The 24,709-nt window shown below is 47.3% G+C and overlaps 1 protein-coding gene and 1 pseudogene across 1 annotated transcript; one reads left to right on the plus strand and one right to left on the minus strand.

Annotated features, from left to right (window-relative positions):
- Window positions 1-1,839: 1,839 nt before the first annotated feature.
- MAGIX (MAGI family member, X-linked) lies at window positions 1,840-10,080 on the minus strand. The gene is made up of 5 exons (XM_049767415.1): window positions 9,902-10,080; window positions 8,924-9,094; window positions 4,442-4,524; window positions 4,106-4,163; window positions 1,840-2,276 (listed from the first exon to the last, which is right to left on the minus strand). Exons 1-5 carry the CDS (start codon window positions 9,948-9,950, stop codon window positions 1,999-2,001), a joined length of 639 nt encoding a protein of 212 aa, XP_049623372.1. The 5' UTR covers window positions 9,951-10,080; the 3' UTR covers window positions 1,840-1,998.
- An 11,205-nt stretch (window positions 10,081-21,285) lies between these two features.
- LOC125999276 (TM2 domain-containing protein 1-like) lies at window positions 21,286-22,603 on the plus strand (annotated as a pseudogene).
- The last annotated feature ends 2,106 nt before the right edge of the window (window positions 22,604-24,709 follow it).

Below are 24,709 nucleotides of genomic sequence, written 5' to 3' on the forward strand. Positions count from 1 at the left end.
GCCCCCAAGAGAACTTCTTTTTGCTCTATTTACTCACTTTTCTTTCAAACATATATTCATTGACATGTGTTTTCTGATTCTGTCTGCCTCCTACTGAAATTTTTGTGTTGTTCTGGTATCTTTTCAGTGCCTGTCACAGTGCAAGATAAACAGATGAGACTCAATCAATGCTTGTCAGCTGCAAGGACGCTGAAGAGGGCAGGGAAACCCGGTCTTGAGGAAATATTGCTACTTCAAGTGTTCATATTCCCTGGGTCTCACTTCTTTCACTGTGAAATGGACATAATTTAAGCAAACCTGATGGAAGGTCTAGGGTGAAGTAAATGGTAGCTGGGTTACTATTATTAGCCTCCTGGGCAGTGACTATTTATAAGGATTGGGATTCTGGAGCCTTTTTCTGACTTCCATAGTGCCCCACCTGGTCAGGCTTCAGTCAGGGTATTTGTAAGCCTGAACACTTACCCCAAAATATACCATGCTTCCCACTCAAGGGCTCACTTCTTTATAGCCCAATTCCCAGCAGGGCTCTATACTGTTCTTCCTGCCTTTCCAGCAACACTCTGGACCTTTAATGCCTGGCCTCTTTATTTAACTCTGCCCACAACACAGCTCCCCAGAGGAATTAGGGTTGCCCTTTTCAGATCCACTGCAGCTTCCTTTATTGGAGGACTGGTGCCAAAGGGTTGTGGATGTGTGGACAAGAAAAGATGATTGATATTTCTTTTTATGTTTGTTTTGTTTCGGGGGCTGTAACCAGCAGTGTTCAGGGTTTACTCCTGGCTCAATGCTCAAGGGTCACTCCTGGAGGGGTCTGGGGATGTAGAGGATCAAACCTGGGTCACTGTTTGCAAGGCAAGCACCTTACCTGCTGTACTCTCTGGGGCTCCAGACTGGATATTTCTTTTTTACACCTGGCTTTGAGCTCAGCAATTACGTCTCTTGGTGCTCTGGGGACCATAACAGATGCCAAAGACTGAACCCAGGTCGAGGATTTACAAGGCAAGTGCCTTACTCGCTCAGGCCGACATTTGAACATTTCTTTTTTTTTTTTTTTTTTTTTTGGTTTTTGGTTTTTGGGCCACACCCGGCGGTGCTCAGGGGTTACTACTGGCTGTCTGCTCAGAAATAGCTCCGCTCGGGGGACCATATGGGACACCGGGATTCGATCATTTGAACATTTCTAACCCAGGCCATCATCTGCTTCGGAGCTACCCAGGGTGCAGTTCCTTCCAGCCATGTGAGATCCACCTCTGGGGCTCTCTCTGTTGGCGCGTTGAAGCTCAGGCTTCTCCCAGGACCGGGCACGCCTAGCGCGCTTTGAGCGCACCAAAGCACAGTTAACAGTCTATTTTCAGCCAGGCACGCTGACTCACCAATCCCGGCTCCGCCCCAGGGCGGGTTCCAGGGCCCCAGCCTGTGCCCAGTGGGTGGCAGAGGACCTGCCAACAGGCCGGAAGCGAGAGATCGGAAACTCCCTAGAAGGAAGCCGCGCAAAGCTTCCTTCTAGCTTGGGGTTGCGGTTGCCGGTGGAGGAGACTATATACGGTTCCAGAGTCAGGAGAGTGGGTATAGCTGAAACTCCCCCATTACCACCAGCTCCCTCCAGCCCGTCCCCACTCCCAACTGGACAGGAATGAATTTGGGGAGAGAAGCGGGCATGCGCGCAGAGAAACGGAGAGGAAAGTAAACATTCACCAAAGCCCCAAACCTCAGACCATGGAGTTAATTAAGATGGTGGCAAAAAAATTAGAGATCCTCCCCGAAACCAGATCGATCCACCCACTCCAGGATGGAGTGGACTCGAGGCCCCACCCGAACTAGAGCACCTGGCAAGTCTAGACAGGATCAAACCATTTTATTGCCTCCCCCGTCGGAAACTAGAAGTGCTGGGCTGGCGGGGCCGGGAGCTCCCCACCCCTGGACTGCTCCACTGAGCAGCGTTTGAAGGTGGGGTAAGTGAAGAAGCCATTCCACTTGAAGCGGTAACCTGCGAGCCCCTCAGTGCCTGCGCCTTCCAGTTGCCCTCTCCAAAGCCAGCTGCGCTGTTCCCGGGACCCTTAGGGCTCTAGAGAGCTGTTCTTCGCTCGGTACCAGCCAGGGTCCAGGAGAAGGGAGGTTTCGTTCATCTTTGGGTTCCTTCAGGCCACGCTCTGCTCTGGCCGCCCCCTCAGACCTATGGTCCCGGCTATTCCCGCGGGCCCTAGGGTGTTGAAATGCGGAGGCGTTGACGCTTCGAGACTTCAGGACTTCTGCCCCCACTGCCTCAGAGCTTCTATCTGGGGGGAGCAAACTACTGATTAGACTGGTTGTAGAGCAGAAATAAGAGACAGGGCAGGGGAGGGAGGGCCTGCAACTCGAAGATGGTCTCAGAAACCGCAGGATAAAACTATTCTTTCCTAGGCAAAACCTCCTTTCAGACACCCACATCACCCTTTCGAGACTCCCTACACTGCACTTCCTAAATCTCGCTCCTTCCGTGGCACACCCTCTCAGAAACCCATTTCCACAACCCGACAAGGAAATCAAACCCTGCAAGCCCCCAAATCTCTGCTATCTGGGATGCCAGACTCTCCCTCTTTCCAACCCACCACCCTCACCTCCCAACGCTTTCTTTTTTTGTTTGTTTGTTTGTTTGGTTTTTGTTTGTTTGTTTTTGGGCCACACCCGGCGGTGCTCAGGGGTTACTCCTGGCTGTCTGCTCAGAACTAGCTCCTGGCAAGCACGGGGGACCACATGGGACACCGGGATTCGAACCAACCACCTTAGGTCCTGGATCTGCTGCTTGCAAGGCAAACACCACTGTGCTATCTCTCCGGGCCCCCAACGCTTTCTCTTAACAATCCCTGGTCTTCAGAAATAGATCCTACGGGGCAGGAGTGATAGTACAGTGGGTGGGGTGTTTGCCTTGCATCCCTGAGCATCCCATATAGTCCCTCAAGCACCGCCAAGGATAATTCCTGAGGGCAGAACCAGGAGTGACCATGAGCATTGCCAGGTGTGGTGCAGAAACAAAAAAAAGAAATAGACCCTACCTTCTGCATCCCCATCTATTTTCTCTCTACTTACAACTAATTGGACCCCTCTTAACCATTCCCTGAAGACCAAGAAGACTCTGCCTTCTTTTTTCATCTCCTTTTTGGTGGGTAACACCCAGCAGTACTTAGAGCACCCTGGCTCTGCTCAGGGATCACTCCTGACAGAGTTCAGGGGACCACATGTGGGAGATGAATGGATCTACAGTGCTCACTTTACAGCATATATACTAAAATTGAAATAGATCTACAGTGTGTAAGACAGTGCCTTAACTCATACTGTTTCTCAGCCATGAAAACTGAGACATCCCTCTGAAGACTCTGTACCCTAGACTCTCTCCCTTCACTTTCATCTAAGTGCCATGAAAACGTCCCAGATAACATGCACCCTGATTCCAATCCTAGATCCTACCCCCTATATTCCTGCTTTTGAAATAGCCAGGACATCTCACAGTCAACATCCCCTTACCCTCTTCATAGAAACCAAACTCTTCCCACCCAGGACTTCAGCATCTCCATTTCCCTCTAGTACCTCACTCCTTCTCCCTCTGTTTCTGGGGCCCTGGCACTGCCTCTAGCTTGCCTGCTGGGGTCTCACAAGACCTGAAGAACACAAAGCAGAGGCAGGGACTACATGTACAAATCAGTTCCATGGCCTGGGCATAGATCACTTATGAGTTGATTCTCCATTAATGTGGAGAATAAGGTCAGCCAACTGCAGAAATGCAAGGCTTAGAGATATGGGAAGAAGAACAAAGAGACTGTACCCAGTCCAAAAAGTACTAAGACAAGAATGGGGCTAGCAAAATCCCATGGAGGGGCAATGATTCATATGTAACTGACCCCAGAGCTGTGCTTGTCTGCCCTTCAGTAGCCTAGGACTTCTGGAAGCATCGCTATCCCCATTTAATATGAAGCTAAAATCCACAAAGCTGCGAAATACTATTACACTGAAGTGATCAGTGCCTGGGCTAATTTGGAAGCATCCACCTGAGACACCCTCAAAGGACAAGGTTGAGGCAATATCGAAACAGATGTCTGGGGCAACTGCAAGGAAGCACTGTGTATCTTACCCTGCTTCATTAGGTGCAGTGCAGTACTAGGACCCACAGTCTCTGATGAATGCTGCTGCTGAAGTAAAGATACAAGATAGTTGGTGCCAGATAAAAGATAGGTGGAGCCAGAGTACAGTGGGTAGAGCTTTTTGCCTTGCATGTGGCTGACTCGGGTTAGATTCCTGGCATCCCATATGGTCCCCCGAGCTTTCCAGGAGTTATTTCTAGGGCAGAGCCAGGAGTTACCCCTGAGTGCCACCAAGTATGGCCCCAAAACAAACAAAAAAGATATAAGAGAACATAGCGTCCCAGTTTCCATACCTCTCTAGCTCAATTAAGAGAACACGATGGTACCTGGGTTCGGGATTCCACAAAACGGGTCTTAGGCAAGCGATTGTCAGTGACCTCTATTTCTGCAGAATCCATCACAGCAAAAGCTGAAAAAGGAAAGAGTCAGTAGGATGGGGCCTGTGCAAAACTAGTCAAGGAGCTAAACTTGAGTAAACATTCAATCTTCAATGTCCCCTTGAATATAGAAGGTATTTAGAACTCAGTACCTACTAGACTTGACTCTAGCAAAGAATAACTGCCTTCATCCTGCTATCTTTTTTTTTGTTTTTGGGCCACACCCGGCAGTGCTCAGGGGTTACTCCTGGCTGTCTGCTCAGAAATAGCTCCTGGCAGTCACGGGGGACCATATGGGACACCGGGATTTGAACCAACCACCTTTGGTCCTGGATCAGCTACTTGCAAGGCAAACACCACTGTGCTATCTCTCTGGGCCCCATCCTGCTATCTTAAAGAATAATTCTGATTTTCACTATTTGAATAATCTTCCAGACCCTCTTGTCACTCTCTAATAGCTCAAACCCCCACATTTCAAATAACACCTTAAGCCACCTTTGAAAAGGTGCCAATGAAGCATACAACTATACATCATTCCAAGTCTCTCCTTCCAATGAGCTATACATCTCATCCTGAACCCACCCAATTTGTGTATCTAGACCATTTTCCAATGAACAGCATACCAAGCTTAACTAAATGCCTGGCCCCAAGACTTTAAGGTTTTGCCACTTAAGAAATAACATGGGGTGGCCGGAGAGATAGCCTGGAGGTAGGGCGTTTCCCTTACATCCAGAAGGACGGGCATCCCTTATGGTCCTCCGTGCCTGCCAGGGGCGATTTCTGAGCACAGAGCCAGGAGTAACCCCTGAACGCTGCCGGGTGTGACCACCCCCCCCAAAAAAAAAAAAGAAAAAAAGAAATAACATCGGAAATGCAGTCACCATGTTCGAACAGGGACCAGCTCCATAGACTCACTCTTTTCTCTTTTTTTAAAATATATTTTTTATTTAAGTAACATGATCATAGTTGGGTTACAGTCATAACCAGAACACCCCCCTTCACCAGTGTAACATTACCCCCTCCCCTTTCCCATCCCCTGCCTGTATTCGAGACAGGCATTCTACTACAGTTATTTGTTTTTAAGTTCAGTAAGTTGTATTTTTTTTCCTTAAAGGATAAGAGTAAAAAAATATAGTAAAGGTGTGATAGTGGCAATCGCCAATGTTTGCATAGGTCCAGAAAAATGGGAAAGTGGAAAAAAATCCTTGACCTGATTACAAAAAGGCCTCACCCCAGAAGTTTATTGGCATAAGACCGACTCTGGGTTCCAGGCATACCAGTCGTTCCAACTCGAGTCATTCTCAAGGTTCTGGAGACTCACTCTTTTCTCAAAGAGATGTAAATCGGGCTGTGAAAGATTATGGCTGCAGAAAGCTGGCATCTCAGAGAGAAGAGAATGGGCCAAGCCCCTGCCCTACCAAAGTCATGTTTACTGCCTCCATCACCCAGAATCACTATTTCCCCGATGGCCATGTGTCATGACTGACCCTCTATGATTCCCTTCTGAAACACCAAACTGACCACACTTCAGATATGTGGTTTTTGACCTGATATCACCAGGGCTTTTTGTTTTTGTTTTGTTTGTTTTTGTTTTGGGCCACACCCAGTGACACTCTGGGGTTATTCCTGGCTATGTGCTCAGAAATCGCTCCTGGTTCGGGGATCATATGGGATGCTGGGGATCGAACCAAGGTCTGTTCTAGGTCAGCCATGTTCAAGGCAAAGCCCTACCACTGTGCTATTGCTACGGCCCCATTACCAGGGCTTTTTGAAGTGAGTGCGGGCACACTCACCCTATACCTTACTTCTTCCAGGAGGCCTGGAAACTGAGTACATGCCCCTAAAAGTCATAAGATACTATTTGGAATTTTTGGATGCTGTTATTCCTAAAGAAACACAGAAATTTAGCAGAATGGATAGTTAGGAAGAAGAGCTTAGTAAAACTTCTGCCATTTTATTTATGACTTTGTTGGAGATAAAATAATTTTCACAAATGTGCTTGCTGTTATACATTTTTTTTGTTTTTTTTCAGTCACACCTGGTGACGCTCAGGGGTTACTCCTGGCTATGCGCTCAGAAATCACTCCTGGTTTGGGGGACCATGTGGGACGCCAGGGATCCATCCGCGGTCTTAGGCTAGCGTGTGCAACCTTACAGCTTGCACTACCGCTCCGGCCCTATACATATTCTTTTTTATTTCTTGTTTTTCTCTTACATTTTTATTTTTATTTTTTAATAACTTGGCTTTCACTTACGTGGAAAGAAATGTATTATTCTCAACTATGTAAACTATGTGATAATTTTTTGTGGGTTTTTTTTGGGGGGTCACACCAGCAGCGCTCAGGGGTTACTCCTGGCTCCATGCTCAGAAATTGCTCCTGGCAGGCACGGGGGACCATATGGGATGCCGAGATTCGAACCGATGACCTTCTGCATGAAAGGCAAACGCCTTACCTCCATGCGATCTCTCAGGCCCCTGATGAATTTTTTAATAAAAATTAAAAATTAGAAATGCCATTGGAGGGGCCGGAGAGATAGCATGGAGGTAAGGCGTTTGCCTTTCATGCAGGAGGTCATCAGTTCGAATCCTGGCGCCCCATATGGTCCCCTGTGCCTGCCAGGAGCAATTTCTGAGCCTGGAGCCAGGAATAACCCCTGAGCACTGCCAGGTGTGACCCAAAAACCAAAAAAAAAAAAAAAAAAGAAATGTCATTGGAGCTGGGGAAGTAACTAAAATGGTAAAACACTTGCCTTTCATATATGAGACTGAAGGCCTGATTCCTGACTCAAAAAAAAGCCATATATTTGGTCCAGAGATATGTCAATGTCTTGGAACATATGCTTTGCATGTAAAAGTACAGAAATTCTAAGCCCCATCATTGGACGTGGAGGAGGCTATGAGAATAGGCCCCAATAACCATTAAAAATAACACCAAAATAGGCATCTTCGGGCTGGAGAGGTGGCACTAGAGGTAAGGTGTCTGCCTTGCAAGCGCTAGCCAAGGAAGGACCACGGTTCGATCCCCCAGCTCCCATATGGTCCCCCCAAGCCAGGGGCAATTTCTGAGTGCTTAGCCAGGAGTAACCCCTGAGCATCAAATGGGTGTGGCCAAAAAAAAAAAACACCAAAATAGGCATCTCAAATGTTTTAACAATCCATCAGCATCCCATATGGTCCCCCCAAGCCAGGGGCAATTTCTGAGTGCTTAGCCAGGAGTAACCCCTGAGCATCAAATGGGTGTGGCCAAAAAAAAAAAACCACCAAAATAGGCATCTCAAATGTTTTAACAATCCATCAGCATCAGGAAGATAGGGGCTCCCTTTCTCATAGAACCTTGGGAAAAAATTAGTTTTACCGCTTATTTCTGCATTTTTCTATAAAAGTAAGAATGGGAGCCAGGGGCCAAGTGGTCTCAGGTGCATTGGTGGAGATAAAAAAGGACTAAACTGGGGCTGGAGTGGTGGCACAGAGTGGTAAGGCATCTGCCTTGCAGGCTCTAGCCTAGGACAGACCACGGTTCGATCCCCCAGAGTCCCATATGGTCCCCCAAGCCAGGAGCAATTTCTTTTTTTTTTTTTTTGGTTTTTCGGGCCATACCCGTTAGATGCTCAGGGGTTACTCCTGGCTATGAGCTCAGAAATTGCCCCTGGCTTGGGGGGACCATATGGGACGCCGGGGGATCGAACCATGGTCCTTTCCTTGGCTAGTGCTTGCAAGGCAGACACGTTACCTCTAGCGCCACCTCACCGGCTCCTAGGAGCAATTTCTAAATGCATAGCAGGAGTAACCCCTGAGTGTCACTGGGTGTGGATCCAAAAAGAAAAGACTAAACTAAATATCAACAACAATGGAATCAAGAGACCCAAACTTTAACAATCTAAATTTAAAATGGGCCTGTGATACTGGCAGGCCAGGGGGGCAAAGAGTGATGGTATAAGAAGGAGGTTGACAATTACGGTGGGATTACTCCTGTATGTATGAAATCCAATTGTGGGGGAATTTGTAAATCACAATGGTTTCAAAAAATAATATTAAATTAAAAACTTGGGTTTTTTGGGTTGATTTTTTTTTGTTTTTTTTTTGTTTTGTTTTGTTTTGTTTTGTTTTGTTTTTGGGTCACACCCAGCAGCGCTCAGGGGTTCCTCCTGGCTCTCCGCTCAGAAATCGCTGTCATATGGGATGCCTGCATTTGAACCACCGACCTTCTGCATGCGAGGCAAACGCCCTACCTCCATGCTATCTCTCCGGTCCCCAAAACGTGTTTTAATGCTCACCTACAAGCAATAACCAATCCTGTTGGTGTCATCTCCTAGAGGAATATTCTAGAATAAACTCCGGTCCCCACCCAGTGTCACCTCCCTCCTAGCCCCGCCTAGGCGGGTTTAGCCTCCTCTGAATCCTGCTCCCCACAGGTCCCGCCCATCACTCACTCTCCTTGGGGCGCAGGCGCAGGGTGGTGCCTGCCCTGCGGACCAGAGTCGCCACGTCGTTCGCCGCTCGGGCCGCCAGGGGGCGTGCGTCCAGCCGCGCCAGGAGCTGGAGGGCGCTGGGGCGGCCGCTGCGGGGGACGCTGGGGCGGCCGCGCCGCGGGGGGTCGTGGCCTGCGCAAGTTAAAAAACAAAGTGGGGGGGGCATCAGCGCTGACCCGCAACCTCCAACATTCCACACGGCCCCAATGCCCGAAATCCAGAAATACCCCTCAGGGACCAGGAGACCTCCCACCACTCCCCGACTGTTCGGGAGATCGCCCACCGGTTAGCTAGATCATCTCTTGCCCCCAAGACCATCACCGGCGACCCCGACGGCCCTACGACCCCCACGACGTCCCCGTAGAGGACGCTTTGCCCCGCCCTCCGTCTATTCCTCTACGCCTCCTACCACGCGAGGAACAGCTCAGGTGGTCTCCCACTGCTCCCCTCCCACCTCAGCTATCCGGGCTCCCCCCACCGTGGAGAGAGCCCGGTCCCCGCACCACTGAGAGGAACCCCAATTCCCGCACATGTCCGCACACCACACAGCCGGAGGTCCTGCGGCGCCCTTGCGGAGAACCCTGGCCCTCCTGATGGCGCACGTAAGCTCAGACGGACACCCCAACGATCGCTCCGGCACCCCCTCCCTCCGCAATTCCCCCTAGACACCCTGAGTGCCCAGGGCTCCCTGGGACCCTAAGCAGAGCCCTCCCGACACCTCCCAGGAGACTCCTGCGAGCCCTGGAACGTGACGCAGCCCCACGCTGCAGTTGCGGGTGCGGAGAGGGCGCCCCAGCCCCGCTGGGGCGTGGGGTCTCTGCCCCCAGTGCCGCCAGTCAGGCTGCGAGAGCTGTTTCCACCTGTAGGACGAGAAGAGCAGGCGCGCAGCAGGGGCCGGCGTGACGGGACCCACGCCCACCCCCTCGGCCCTGCCGCTACCTCGTCGGCTCCCCCGGGGGTCGTTGGCGCCCCCCGCGCGCAGCTCCATGGCCGCCAGGGGCCTGTGACTCGGACGGCCCGTTCGCTTGGGCAGCGGGGCGATGTGGCCTGGTGGCTCGCGGTCCGGGACACAAGAGCCCAGGCGCCAGGGCCGGGGCTCTGTGCCCCGCAGCACCGTGACCTACCTGGCCGTCCACAAGGAGGCCTGGCAGCGGGGGCCCGCGCCCGACATTGGCCTCGCCGACCGCCCGCGCAGCCTCTGCACCCGCAGCCTGGGCTGCTCTCTTTCCACCGCGGGTGTGCTGGAGCCCACGTGGACACTGGGCGCTCCAGGCCGCCTGAGGTGACTGACCCACAGCACCCTGACCAGTCAAGCCTGGCCCGAGGGCCTGGAGCCCTCGCTGTCCCACACGCAGTCCGCAAACGTGGTGGGGTACACAGGAGCAGAGCGGTGACCTGACACTGGCCTCCTGGGGAGCAGGCGGCTCTGATGGGACTGGGCGACTTGAGCAGCGTTTGGGGCCCTGAGCAGTCACCTGGTCAGCGGGTTCAACAGTCCCACAGAGAGTAAAAGGGCCTGTGCTTGGACTTTGAAAACTTTTGAAGGGGTTTCAGCAGGTACCAGCAAATGAGAGGGGACAGGAGAAGATCCTGCTGGGTTTGAAAGGGGGAGAGGGGAGTCTGTGAACAAAAGTCCCAAGGCGGCAGGGGGGGGGTGATTTCCCAGTATCCGATATGGTCCCCTGTTGACAGTGATCTGGACTGCCTGAAACACGGCTTAGCCGGAGAGATAGCATGGAGTTAAGGCATTTGCCTTTCATGCAGAAGGTCGGTGGTTCGAATCTCGGCATCCCATATGGTCCCCGAGCCTGCCAGAGGCAATTTGTGAGCGTGGAGACAGGAGTGACCTCTGAGCACAGCTGGGTGTGACCCAAAAAACAAACAAAAAATAAAGTTTCTGAAACACGGCTTGGCGGTGAGAATGGGGAATGTCGGGAAGGTGGGGAATTTGGGCCTGGTAACCTTGAGACTTGAGAAGACAGTGTGGTGTATTCTTGTATGGGACTGTCATTAGGAGGGAACCCTGAGTAATATGCATTCTGAGAGAAGAAAAGGTGGGAAGATCCCTGATAGCTCAACTGAAACTGGAGGGATTCTCCAATATGGAGAATTGGGGATGGTGCCCTAGCTCAAGTTGGAGGAAGGCTTAATTGTGGGAGATTGGGGAAGCACCTTCCCGAAGAACCAACCATCCAGGAATGGTTAATCTGGAGTCTGAAGCTGAAGAGAATCTGACTGAAGAAAAGTAGGTCATTATACTCTCCTCGAAATTGTATTTTTTTTAATTTGGGGGGGCCTATACCTGATTGTAATTAAGGCTAACTTATGCCAGAATGGTGCTGGGGGACCTATGTGGTGTCTGAATCCAACACTGGTTAGCTACATGCACGGCAAGAACCCTACCCATGTAGTATCTCTGTACCCCAAATGTGGGTCTTTGGATGAACACAGAGCCAGAACTGAAGACTGCTTCCTCCTAGACATTGATATTAAGGATTTGGGGGTATGAATATAGGGGAAAGAGTACAAAAACCCACCACTTGCAGAGACAGAACTGCTGAGCCAACCCTGCGACAGAGTGCTTAGCTGAGCCCTGGGTGTGAATCTGGCTCTTTAGAGTCGTTCCCCCCCCCCAATGAAGGGGGTTCAGAACCCCCCCCCCAATGAAGTGGGTTCAGAACCCACTGACTGTACTGTTGTCCAGCCTCACCTTTTTGTATTCACCTCAGTATGAAGCCTTCAGTATCCTCCAAAGAACTGGTGATCCCGACGATCCAGAATGGACAACAGCACAGACAGCCCCCAGTCCTGACCCAGGAGCTGTCCACAGATAAACCCCTGATGGATGGGGTACTATCTCTCAGGCTGTAAATGAGTTCACTAAGGGTAAGTGAAGTGAACTGTTCATTGTTTTACAAAGGAAGAGGTAGAAGAATAGAGTGTGACCTAATTCTTCCTTCCCTATTCTTTCATAGAATCCAAGAAATCTCTGGAGGAGAGAGACAGCAGGTATTGATGACACACTTGTGGTCCTCATGATTCAGAAAGTATGTACACCAGTGAGCAAGCAGCAGAAGCCAGTTCCAGGCTGAGACAGTGAACATGCCTGTGACACCTCTCCTGCCCCAGCATTTCTTTGCCCTGCCTACCAGATCTGTCTCCCCAGACTCAAGAGGGAATGTTTGTATGTGCAAAAGAAGTTGCTTCCTATTTCCCTCTTTTCTTACTTTTGACAATGCTTCATGTATGAACCCAGAATCCAGGGATCTAGTTCAAGTGCTAGAGCATGTGCCTCTGATGTGCAGGATCTTTTTCTTTCTGTTTTTGTTTTTGGGCAATACCCAGGAATGCTCAGGGGTTACTACTGGCTCTGCACTCAAGAATCACTCCTGGTGGGCTAGGGACCATATGGCATGCTGAGATAGAACACAAGTTGTCTGCAAGCAAGGCAATCACTCTACCTGCTGTACTATCTCTCCAATCCCCGGGTCCTTTTCTTTGACCCATAACTGGTCGTAGTTCCCAGAGCATTGCCAGGAGGTAGGCCCAATAGCACCCAAGGATCATTAAGTACTGCTTGAAGTAATCCACACAAACATACCACCAAAAGAATAAGAAAGGAGGGGCCAAAGAGATAGCATGAAGGTAGGGCATTTGCCTTGCATGCGGAAGGATGCTGGTTCAAATCCCGGCATCCCATATGGTCCCCCAAGCCTGCCAGGAGCAATTTCTGAGCATAGAGCCAGGAGTAAACCCTGAGCAGTGCCGGTGTGGCTCACTGTCACTTCATAGGGCACCATAAGCCCCAACAGGACTAAAACATGAAAGTAAAACCAGAAATAGGGTCTAAGGACTGCAGAGTGTGGTCCCCAAACAGACACACATTAAAAAAAAACACTTGTGAGAAAGGAACTTTCTTCTATTGCTGGTGAGAATGTTGCCTAGTCTAACCTCTATGGAAAACATTATGGGGGATTCTCACTAAACTCAAAATTGAGCTGCCATATGACCCAGAAATCCCTCTCTTAGGTATCTATCCCTAGGACAAAAAGACGTTCATCAAAAGAATGTATGCACACCACTATTCATTGCAGCACTCAGTACAATAGCTAAAACTTGGAATCAACCTAGATGCCCAACAACAGAGGAGTGGTCATGAAGATGTGACACATATACACATTGGAATACCACTTAGCAATACAAAATGATACAATCATGCGATTTGCAGTAATATATATGGAACTGGAAGATATTACGTTAAATGTAGTAAGCCAGAAGAAGGATAAATACAGAATGATACCACTTATATGTGGTATTTAGAATAACTGCACAAAGAAACACAATGGTCTAAATGGTAGATATCTCGAACACTATAGGTACCAGGTTATAGTGAGGAAAAGAGAACAAATTGAGTGGAAGAGGAGAAACACAAAATCCTTTATTCTCTTTTACAATTCAATGAAACCTGCAGCAACAGATATAGCTGGAGCTGGAGTGATAGCATAGCAGTAGGGCATTTGCCTTGCATGCGGCCAATCTGGGACTGATCTGGGTTTGATCCCTGGCATCATATATGGTCCCCCCCGAGCCTATCAGAAGCGAATTCTGAGCACAGAGCCAGGAGTAACCCCTGAACGCCAACCGGGTGTGGCCTAAATACCTCCCCAAAATCCCAAAAACCAGATACAGCTGTTTAGATTGAACAGATGTTTAATCAATTGCTCATTATAGAGATCTATAATGTTCTAATGCTTTTATCCACAGAAATAGGTGCAGAATGCACTTGAATGCCAGAGACTCACACCATGGTGTGGGATGAAACTGTGCCTTGGTTTTTGTTCCCTCCTCCAAACTATCTCAAAAGACTTAAAAGGGATATCTATACTTCTTTTATATGTGATGCATTTCCTTAATAGTTATAATTCTTAGTGTTTATGTCCTGACAACTAAGCAAAAGTTTCCCTTGTAGGGTGCTGCCACTGAGCAGTAACTTTGGGCAGAAGACTTAAGAACTAGATTTTATCATACACAATGGAGTGGAAAGTTTCCAGACACCACCAAAGGACCAAGGGGAGAGTAAAAGAATATGTATGGAGCCTGTAGTTATTCCCATGACAGTATACTTCAAGGGTGGAGAAACCCTGTATCTCTTAGGCTAAGGAAATTCCCTTTCTAATTTCCCCAATATTTACTGTGCCTATGCAAGAAAAAAAAAGAGAAGCACAATTTTTTTTGGTTTTGTTATTGTTGTTGTTTGTTGCTTGTTTTTTTTCCATGGTTTTCATTTTTTGTGCTTTGTTTTGTTTTTATTTCAAGACCGTGGTTATTGTGTGGTTGGTGTCTTTATTGCTATGGTGCTTTCCAAGTTTTTTGTTTGAGAACATAAAAACCGGCTAGCTTTTGCAGAAGCTGGGTCCCCTGCTTGTGACATCAGGCTGGGAAAATCCACGAAACTACGCCTGCCCAGTGGGGTCCAACTGTGAAAAACTGTGAGTGCTACCTGTGTATGTCTGTCTACTGTCCTCTTGCGTGAAACTCTTGGGAGTGGGTCGAAAAAAGAGGCTCCAGAAAACACGCTCTCCCAGAGACCATTTTCAGGGCGGGACTCCAGAACATAAAAACCGGCTAGCCTTTGCAGAAGCCGGATCCCCTGCTTGTAACATCAGGCTGGGAAAGTCCATGAAACCACGCCTGCCCAGTGGGGCCCGACTGTGAAAAACTGTGAGTGCTACCTGTGTATGTCTGTCTACTGTCCTCTTGCGTGAAACTCTTGCGAGTGGGCCGAAAAGAGGCTCCAGCAGAGCACTTTGGCTTCGCTTCGCTACGCGGCCGTGCGCTTTTTCTAAGAAAAGAACAGCATCGCAACAAGAAGAAAAAATCACACTAAGAACTGTGCTATATCACAGAAGCAAGCATTTCTTTCCAGACTATCTTCTCTGTTGCATGCTCGGGCCTAAGATTTGATCCAGTGTGAGGCTTCATCCACGGAAGACTCCCCTTCCTTAGAGGCAAGTCAGCCCATCCAGAAAGGGCGGAGCCAGAGGAGTGTGCTGCCTGCATCATATAGCCAATGAATACCACCACAACACGTAGAAAAACCCACAATACAAGTGTGACAATGGGGAAACAACGCAGGCCAGTATCAGACATAGAGAATGAAGATGACAATTCTGGTGACCAGATAATGACCAACCAACTAATCAACCTCTCAGATAAGGACTTTAGACTAGCAATATGGAAGATGCTCAACGGACTCAAAGAAACCATGGATAGAGTTGAACAGAACACTAATAAAACCAAGAAAATATGAAGACACAAATCACAAAACTCCAAACTGAAATAACATGTCAACTAACAGGCCTGAAAAAGTCAGTAAATGAAGTGAATGACAAAATGGATAAGCTCTGGGACAGGGTATCAGAAGCTGAGAATAGACTTGGTGCTATGGAAGATGAGATACATAACAATTCCATACAGCAGGAGAGATTGGAAAAAAACTTAAAGCAAATGAGCAGACAATGGAAAAATTAGCCAAGTTTTTTGTTTGATTTTTTAAAACAATTTCTTTAGAATTATTGTTATATTTTTCTTTTTTAATCCCTTATCTTAAATTGATATTTATAGCCTCTAGAAGGACTCCTCCCATTTTTTGTTTGTTAATTTTTGCCCCATTTTATTTTATTATTTTCTTTTCCTTCAAACAGAACCACATAATTTGAACCATCTTGTTCTGCCTCACAAATTGAGGGGGAAATAATGGAGGGTACCAAGACCAAACAGTCGTATGAACATTAAGTAGAAATAAAACATTAAGTAGAAATAAAAAAATGATCAGACTTAAACACCAAATCTAAAGCCAATGACAACAGAATCAACACCCAATCTACAACATACTAGACAAAGAGGGAACCAACCTTGGGGGTAAAGAAGGGGGATATGGGATGCATGCTGGGAGCAGGGGTGGAGGGAGGACAACATTAGTTATGGGAATGCCCCTGATTCAATGTCACTATGTACCTAAAATTGCTGTGAAAGATTTGTAATCCATTTTGGTCAAAATAAAAATTAAAAAAAAAAAGAACTAGCTTTGTGGGGCCAGAGACATAGCATAGAGGCAGGGTGTTTGCCTTGCAAGCAGAAGGACAGTGGTTCGAATCCCGGCATCCCATATGGTCCCCTGAGCATGCCAGGAGCTATTTCTGAGAGTAGAGCCAGGAGTAATCCCTGAGCATTGCAGGGCGTGACCCAAAAACAAACAAACAAAAGACAAAACAAAAAAAACTAGCTTTGTAGGCTGGAGCAATAGTACAACCAGTAAGGCACTTGCCTATGCCTGGCCTACCAGAGTTTGGTCCCCAGCATCCCGAACACCACCAGAAGTAATTCCTGATTGCAGAGCACTTCTGAGTATGCTCCCAAAAATTAATAAAAAAAAAAAGAACCAGCATTGCCATTCAGACAGAAGTGAAGAACACCACTGGGGTGACCTGAGGTTGAGCCTTGTAGTAGATATATATAGGTAGACTTTTTCTTTTTTATTTGTAGGTTGTACCTAGCTAAGCTGAGGGGCTACTCCTGAATCTGCATTCATTAATCACTCCTGGTGGTTCTTAGGGGACCATTAGGAATTTTGGGAATAAAACTTGGATCAACTGTATGCAATGCAAGTGCCCTACCTGCTGTATTATCCCTCCAGCTCCCCTCTTTTGGGTTTTGGAGCTACACCTAATGGTGCTGAGTGCTGCTCCCAGTGAAATGTTCAGGGGTCACTACTAATAGTGTCCTGGGGATCACATGGTTCCCAGATCTCCTAAATATAACGCATGAGTGGGCCAGAAAGAGTATAGTAGGTAAGATATGCATATGTTCATTCTGGGTTCTATCTCTGCTACCTATATGGTCTCCCAAACTCCATCAGCTGTAAACTTTTTTTTGGCCACTCCCGGTGACTCTCAGGGGATACTCCTGGCTATGCACTCAGAAATCACTCCTGACATGGTGGATCATATGGGATGCTGGGGGATCTAATCACGGTCTGTTCTAGGTCAACACATGCAAGGCAAATGCCCCACTGCTTGTGCCACCGCTCCGGCCCCATCAGCTGTAATCTTTGAGCATAAAACCAGGAGTAAAGCTTGAGCACCTCTGGGTATAGCCCCAAAATAAGCAATAACAAACAAAATCACGGGGCCGAAGAGATAGCATGGAGGTAAGGCGTTTGCCTTTCATGCAGAAGGTCATCAGTTCGAATCCCGGCATCCCATATGGTCCCCCGTGCTTGCCAGGAGCAATTTCTGAGCATGGAGCCAGGAGTAACCCCTGAGCACTGCCGAGTGAGACCCAAAAACCACAAAAAAAAATTCACGTACTAAACCTACTGTGTGACCCAACCCTTCCCCCAGTTTTCTTGCCATTCCCTCAATGAACAGGAAATTCTATTCTACATTCCCACATTGGAGTAACTCTATGTTTGTGACACTGTAAAATAAAAATATAACCATGGCTTGGTGAGACCACCCCAGGCAACATGTTCACCATGTTTCTAACCCCTTAGGAAGGCGGGTTTGACGAAACAGGGGAGCAGTGGAAAAATAATACCAAGCCAGTCAAAACAAACATTTATCAGAGTTAGTCTGATCTCTCTCTCTCTCTCTCTCTCTCTCTCTCTCTCTCTCTCTCTCTCACACACACACACACACACACACACACACACTAAAAGAAGAGGTTAGAAGCCGGAGCGGTGGCGCAAACCATAAGGTGTCTGCCTTGCGCACCCTAGCCTAGGGCTGACTGTGGTTAGATCCCCCGCATTCCATATGGTCCCTCAAGCCAGGAGCGATTTCTGAGTGCATAGCCAGGAGTAACACCTGAGTGTCACCCTGGTGTGGCCAGAAAAGGAAAACAAAATGAGAAAAAAAAGATTAGGGAAAAAGGAAGTTGGGGAAAACACCATTGTTTAGACTTTTAAATCTAGATTCAATTTACATGACACAACACAGATTAATTATCCAACAACTTGAAAAACTCCTTGAGGGAAGTTGGGTTTCTCACTAAAAGCCCAATCCTTTCAACAAACACCTCTTGAATTCCAGTATGCCAGGTACTCTTCAGCATGCTGGGAATACAGTAGACAGTCAGATATTCAACAAATACTGAGTTCCGCGACCTGAGGAAGAGAGCACAAGCTAAGCACATGTATTACACCAGGAGGTCCAAGTATGGTCCTTGATACCACAAAGTAAGGAGCACCACCCCAAGGACTGAACTGGAAGTAGCTTCTGAGCACCTCTAGTTGTGGTCCACAGCCATATACATACCTGAGTTCATACTATATCAGGAATGATAGTATGTACTGAGAATTCATCCAGTGCTGCAGATGGGTTAGTGTTGCTAAGCAGAACCTTCATGGGGTCCGGGAACCTTTCACGGAAAGAGAAGCGTGAGTACAAGTGGACGAATATGAAATATGAAATAAATGAGACCACACAAAATACATTATATGGCGACCCTCGCCCAAGGGACGAGAGACCAATTTATTTTTCAGCCGATGACATTATATAAGGACAGGCTTTGGAATGCAGGGTGTTCTCAAAGAGCAGGAGAGTGAAACAAGCCTTAATAAACATATTAAAAGACCATTCTTCCTTCAGGTGAGAAAAAACTCTGCTGGAGGTCAGTGAAATCAGAGCTGGGATGTTTATGGTTAGCAAAAAGCAGGTTTTTCAAGATACCAGGAGGAGAGAGACAGAGATATTTATGATGTCTATGTAGTAGCCGCAAAATAGATTTTAGGGGGGGGGCAGAAATAATTGTTTACCATCATAGAGCTAGACTTAGAAAAACAAGCTGTTGGCGCCAGGTTATTCGAACTAGCCAGCAGGGGGACTTTTGGTGGGCTTTTGGTAATGACATTTCTTTGTCTGTAGGAGAGCTGAGGCTGGATTTCTATAGTGGCCAAATAGAGAGAAAAATGTAATGCTACAGCCATGTTGGAATTACCGCCAATGATCCACGCAAACGGTCAAATGATTGACTTCGCTAAGCAGGCCTTTTGGCAAATAATTCTTTTAGAGGAAAGCACTGCAACAGGGAAGGGGAAAACCACGTCTGATGCGTGCTTTCCTTAAATGGGAAGTAACAATCCAGGAATATAACCAATAAAGTTCCTTGTCCTTGGGGGGCTGACATGCCCTGGGGCTGAAGAGAAATAAGTAATACATATAAGAAGGAAGCTGTCAGGTTGGAGTGATACTACAGTGTAAAGAGTGCTTGTCTTGGGGCCGGGCGGTGGCGCTAAAGGTAAGGTGCCTGCCTTACCTGCGCTAGCCTAGGACGGACCGCGGTTCGATCCCCCGGCATCCCATATGGTCCCCCAAGCCAGGAGCGACTTCTGAGCGCATAGCCAGGAGTAACCCCTGAGCGTCACCGGGTGTGCCCAAAAAACAAAAAAAAAAAAAAAAAAAAAAAAAAAAAAAAAAAAAAGAGTGCTTGTCTTGTATGCAGCTAAGCTGGAAAACCCATATGGTCCCATGAGCCCCACCAGAAATGATCCCTGAGCTTAAAGCCAAGAGTAAGCTCTGAGAACTGCCTAGTGTTGCCCATAAACAAAACAAAATAGAGAAGAAGGTTATGCAAGGATGGAGACATTGCTCAAATAATAGTTTCATAGGGTCTGGTAATCATCTTCTTAGGTATTAACCCAAGGAGATAGACATAGCTGTAAAAATACCTGCAGTCATATGTTTACTGAAGCTTTACATATAATCCCCAAAGTTGGAAGAAAACAAGATATTCTTTTTGTTTGTTTTTGGGTCACAGAAATCGCTCCTGGCTTGGGGGACCATAAGAGACGCCAGGGGATAGAACCATGGTCCGTTCTGGGTTAGGGCATGCAAGGCAGACAACCTACCACTTGCGCCACCACTCCGGCCCACAAGATGTTCTTAAGTAGGTGCATCCAGGCCATGGAAATTATTCATTATTACAAAGAAGTGAGCTATCTTGCCTAGGGTGGAGTTTAGTAGCAAAGTATTTGCCTCACATGTATGAAGCTCTGATTCAATGGTCATGAAATAATAATTAAAAGATATGAATTGTGTTGGGGCCGGAGAGATAGCATGAAGGTAAGGCGTTTGCCTTTCATGCAGAAGGTCATTGGTTCGAATCCCGGCATCCCATATGGTCCCCTGAGCCTGCCAGGAGTGATTTCTGAGCATGGAGCCCGGAGTAACCCCTGAGTGCTGCCAGGTGTGACCGAAAAACCAAAAACCAAAAAAAAGTATATGAATTGTAAAAAACTGAACAATAAGCCTGACTTGGAGGACAGAAAGATGACACAAAGGTGAAGGCACTTGAGAAAGGAGAGAAAGCACATAAGTTAAAGGGCTTACTTTGCTGTGGCTGCATCTGCCACAACTGGCAACTGGGAATTCAAACTCCTGTATTACTTATGGTATATTCCCCTAAGACCACTGTGTATGGTGAATACCTTTTGTCCCCTCCTATTTTTTGTGGATTTTGGAGCACTTCCAACAGTGCTCAGTGCTTACTCTTGGCTCTGTGCTCAGAAATCACTACTGGTGGGCTCACAGGACCATACAGGGTGCCAGAGACTGAACTTTGCTTAGCCATAGGCACTTATCTACTGTACTATCACTCTGTTCCCTCCTCCAATTTTTTAAACAATAAGATCAAAATGAAATTGTTTTATTTTCACTGAGATTTCTCAAGTGGTTGCAGTGAATTATTTGTCTACAGGAAAAGCAAATTTGGTATCTGGTACTACATGGTTTCTTCAGCACTTCTGGTAGTGATTTGCAAGCAGTGAGTAGCCCCCTGAGCACCACTGACTGTGTCCCCAAATGAAAAATAGATTAAATAAATGTGTTTTAGGAAATTTTATGCAAATTAAAAGTTTTATGAAAATTTATATATATGTATGTAGGTATACACATAGTACCAGGGATTGAAAATAGGGACTCACACATGTGAGGCACACCCATGATCCTGAGCTCCCATATTGTTTTTTTGTTTTTGGTTTTTTTTTTTTTGGTTTTTGGGCCACACCCGGTGACACTCAAGTGTTACTCCTGGCTATGCGCTCAGAAGTTGCTCCTGGCTTGGGGGACCATATGGGACAGAAGTTGCTCCTGGCTTGGGGGACCATATGGGATGCCAGGGATCGAACCGCGGTCCGTCCAAGGCTAGCGTAGGCAAGGCAGGCACCTTACCTCTAGCACCCGACCCCGAGCTCCCATATTGTAATAGTTGTTTCCTTAATCAAGAACATCTTGGCCAAGTGGATGGGACGTGTCGGTCCCAACATGGCGGCAGCCTGGCCTCCCAGGCTGGCTGCTGGTGCTGAGCTTGTTGCTACCCAGTTTTTGGGTGTCCTGTGGTTCGTGGTGGTCACCACAAGATCTTGGGGAGCTGCTGCCACGCCCTGTGAGAAGACGATGAAGTGCAAGGATCTCAGAGTGGGACAATATATTTGTAAAGATTCAAAAATTAATGATGCTGCCCAAGAAACAGTTAACTGTACAAACTATACAGCTCACGTTCAATGTTTTCCAGCACCCAACATAACTTGGAAGAATTTTTATGGGAATGAAACACATTTTACTGGAAATGAAGTTGGTTTTCTCAAGCCCATATCTTGCCGAAATGTAAATGGCTATTCATACTAAGTTGCGGTTGCCTTGTCTCTTTTTCTTAGATGGTTGGGAGCAGATTGGTTTTACCTTGGTTATCCTGCCTGGGGTTTATTAAAGTTTTGCACTGTAGGGTTTTGTGGAATTGGGAGCCTAATTGACTTCATTCTTATTTCAGTGTAGATTGTTGGCCCATCAGACGGAAGTAGCTACATTATAGATTATTATGGAACCAGACTTACAAGACTGAGTATAACTAATGAAACATTTAGAAAAACACAGTTATGGGCCGGGCGGTGGTGCTAAAGGTAAGGCGCTTGCCTTGCCTGTGCTAGCCTTGGACGGACCGCGGTTCGATCCCCCGGTGTCCCATATGGTCCCCCAAGCCAGGAGCAACTTCTGAGCACATAGCCAGGAGTAACCCCTGAGCATTACCGGGTGTGGCCCAAAAACCAAAAACCAAAAAAAAAAAAAAAAAGAAAAACACAGTTATATCCATAAATATATTTCTTTTGGTTTTTGGGCCACACTTCGTGGTTCTCAGGGGTTACTCTTGGCTGTCTGCTCAGAAATAGCTCCTGGCAGGCACGGGGGACCATATGGGACACCGGGATTCAAACCAACCATCTTTGGTCCTGGATCGGCTGCTTGCAAGGCAAGCGCCGCTGTGCTATCTCTCTGGGCCCTATATCCACAAATATTTTTTTTTAAAGAAACGGATTTGGGCCTCCTTGCTCTGAGTCCAGACTCTCAGTCTGTGTGGATTGCTAGGGTTTCCTTTGCATTCTTCTTCATCTGCCCCTTCATGATTTCCATGATTACTTAAAAATCATATTACTGGAAGATTTATTTAGCAGAACTTTGGGGGAGAGCGATATGATAATAGTCTTTCTTCTGCCGCAGTCTCTATGAGACAGAGTGTTATTGCCCCTGCATCCTTTAATGTCTTTCCCAAAGGCAGGTAGCTACTTGTCATTTTGGCTTCTGAATATAGGTATGACTTATTCCCCCCCCCAAAAAAGAACATCTTGGCCGGAGAGATAGCATGGAGATAAGACGTTTGCCTTGCAAGCAGAAGGTCGATGGTTCAAATCCCGGCATCCCATATGGTTCCCTGTGCCTGCTGGGGGCGATTTCTGAACATAGAGCCAGGAATAAGCATTGCCGGGTGTGACCCCCCCCCCAAAAAAAAACACAAGGTTTCTATGGGGCTGGAGAGATAGCACAGCGGTAAAGCGTTTGCCTTAGACAAAGAAGAGGGTGGTTCGAATCCCAGCATGCCATATGGTCCCCCAAGCCTGCCAGGAGCAATTTCTGAGCGTAGAGCCAGGAGTAACCCCTGAGAGCTGTCGGGTGTGACCCAAAAACTAAAAACAAAAACAAAAAAAAACATCATGACAGGAACCGGAGAGATAGCACAGGGGTAGGGCATTTGCCTTGCAAGCGGCTGACCCAGGACCAAAGGTAGTTCGAATCTCGGTATCCCATATGGTCCCCCGTGCCTGCCAGGAGAGATTTTTGAGCAGATAGCCAGGAGTAACCCCTGAGCGCCGCCGGATGTGGCCCAAAAACCAAGGAAAAAATAAGAACATCATGACAGGAAATAAAAAATTATCAGATCCAAACACCAAACCCAAAGTCATCAACAGCATAATCAAGATACCCAATCTACATCAAGTTATATACAAAAGGAACCAGCTATACGAGCAGTCCAGGGTTCAAAAAGGGGAGGTATGGGATGCATGCTGGGAACAGTGATGGAGGGAGTACACTAGTGGTGGGAATGGCCCTAATTCACTGGCACGTTTTACCTTAAATATAACTGTGAAAGACTTGTAATTCATATTGGTCACAATACAAAAAAAAGAACGTCATGACAATCTATTTTGGAGAATAAGGAGCTGATCAAACTGGCTGATCAAACTGGTGAGATAAGGTGATACAAACATCTAAAATCTTAGACAAAGCTCAGAAAAAATAGCTCAAGAACTTTTTTTTAAATAGGGTATTACTGTAAACTCATCATTACTTTGTGGGAGCATATGCAAGTCATGATATCAGTATTGCTACAGGAAGTTTCCTAAAATTAGCAATATCTTTTTTTTTAGTTCACTGGTTAGTCCTTGCTCTGTACTCAGAAATTAGTACTGGCAGGCTTGGGGGACCATATTGAATGTTAGGGATTGAACCCAGGTCTGCTGTGTGCTATTGCTGAAGCCCCTAAAATCAGCAATTCCATAACTTAGAACAGAGAAATTTATCCTAAGTGAAGACTGAGTGAGCATCTTTTGGGGGAAGCCACACTTGACAATGGTCAGGGCTTACTCCTGGCTTTGCACTCAAGAATAATTCCTGGGGGCCGGAGAGATAGCATGGAGGTAAGGCATTTGCCTTTCATGCAGGAGGTCATCGGTTCGAATCCCGGTGCCCCATATGGTCTCCCGTGCCTGCCAGGAGCAATTTCTGAGCCTGAAGCCAGGAATAACCCCTGAGCACTGCCAAGTGTGACCCAAAAACCACAAAAAAAGAATAATTCCTGGAGGCCGGTGAGGTGGCGCTAGAGGTAAGGTGTCTGCCTTGCAAGCGCTAGCCAAGGAAGGACCACAGTTTGATCCCCTGGCTCCCATATGGTCCCCCCAAGCCAGGGGCAATTTCTACTCTTAGCCAGGAGTAACCCTTGAGCATCAAACGGGTGTGGCCCCAAAAAACAAAAAACAAAACAAAAAAAAAGAATAATTTCTGGCGAACTTGGGAGACTGACCATCTGGGATGCCAGAACCAAACATAGGTCAACTGTCTGGAAGGCAAGTGTCCTACCCACTGTACTCCCCCAGGTTGGCATTCTTTTTTATTTTTGTTTTGGGGCCATACCCAGTGGTTCTCAGAGCTTTCTTCTGTATCTGCACTCAGTAACTTCTACTCCTGTGGACTTAAAGGACCACACAGGATACCAGGAATTGACGCCCAGTAGGCCACGTGAAAGGCAAATGCCCTACTTGCTGTACTACTGCTTCAGCCCTGAGGTTGGACATCTATAAATAATGCTAAACATAATTATATACAATGATTGTTGCAAGTCAGCCCCTGAAGAGGTTGA

The sequence above is a fragment of the Suncus etruscus genome, chromosome X (genome assembly GCF_024139225.1).
Source record: "Suncus etruscus isolate mSunEtr1 chromosome X, mSunEtr1.pri.cur, whole genome shotgun sequence".
In the NCBI taxonomy this organism is placed as follows: Eukaryota; Metazoa; Chordata; class Mammalia; order Eulipotyphla; family Soricidae; genus Suncus; species Suncus etruscus.

Excerpts from the sequence above, each read along its gene's own strand:
- MAGIX (XM_049767415.1), bottom strand. The coding sequence starts at position 9,950 with ATGGAGCTGCGCGCGGGGGGCGCCAACGACCCCCGGGGGAGCCGACGA. Across the intron at positions 9,095-9,901 it reads CCCCCGGGGGAGCCGACGAG|GCCACGACCCCCCGCGGCGC; the intron begins GTAGCGGCAGGG and ends TAACTTGCGCAG. Across the intron at positions 4,164-4,441 it reads TTGTGGAATCCCGAACCCAG|CAGCAGCATTCATCAGAGAC; the intron begins GTACCATCGTGT and ends TCTTTACTTCAG.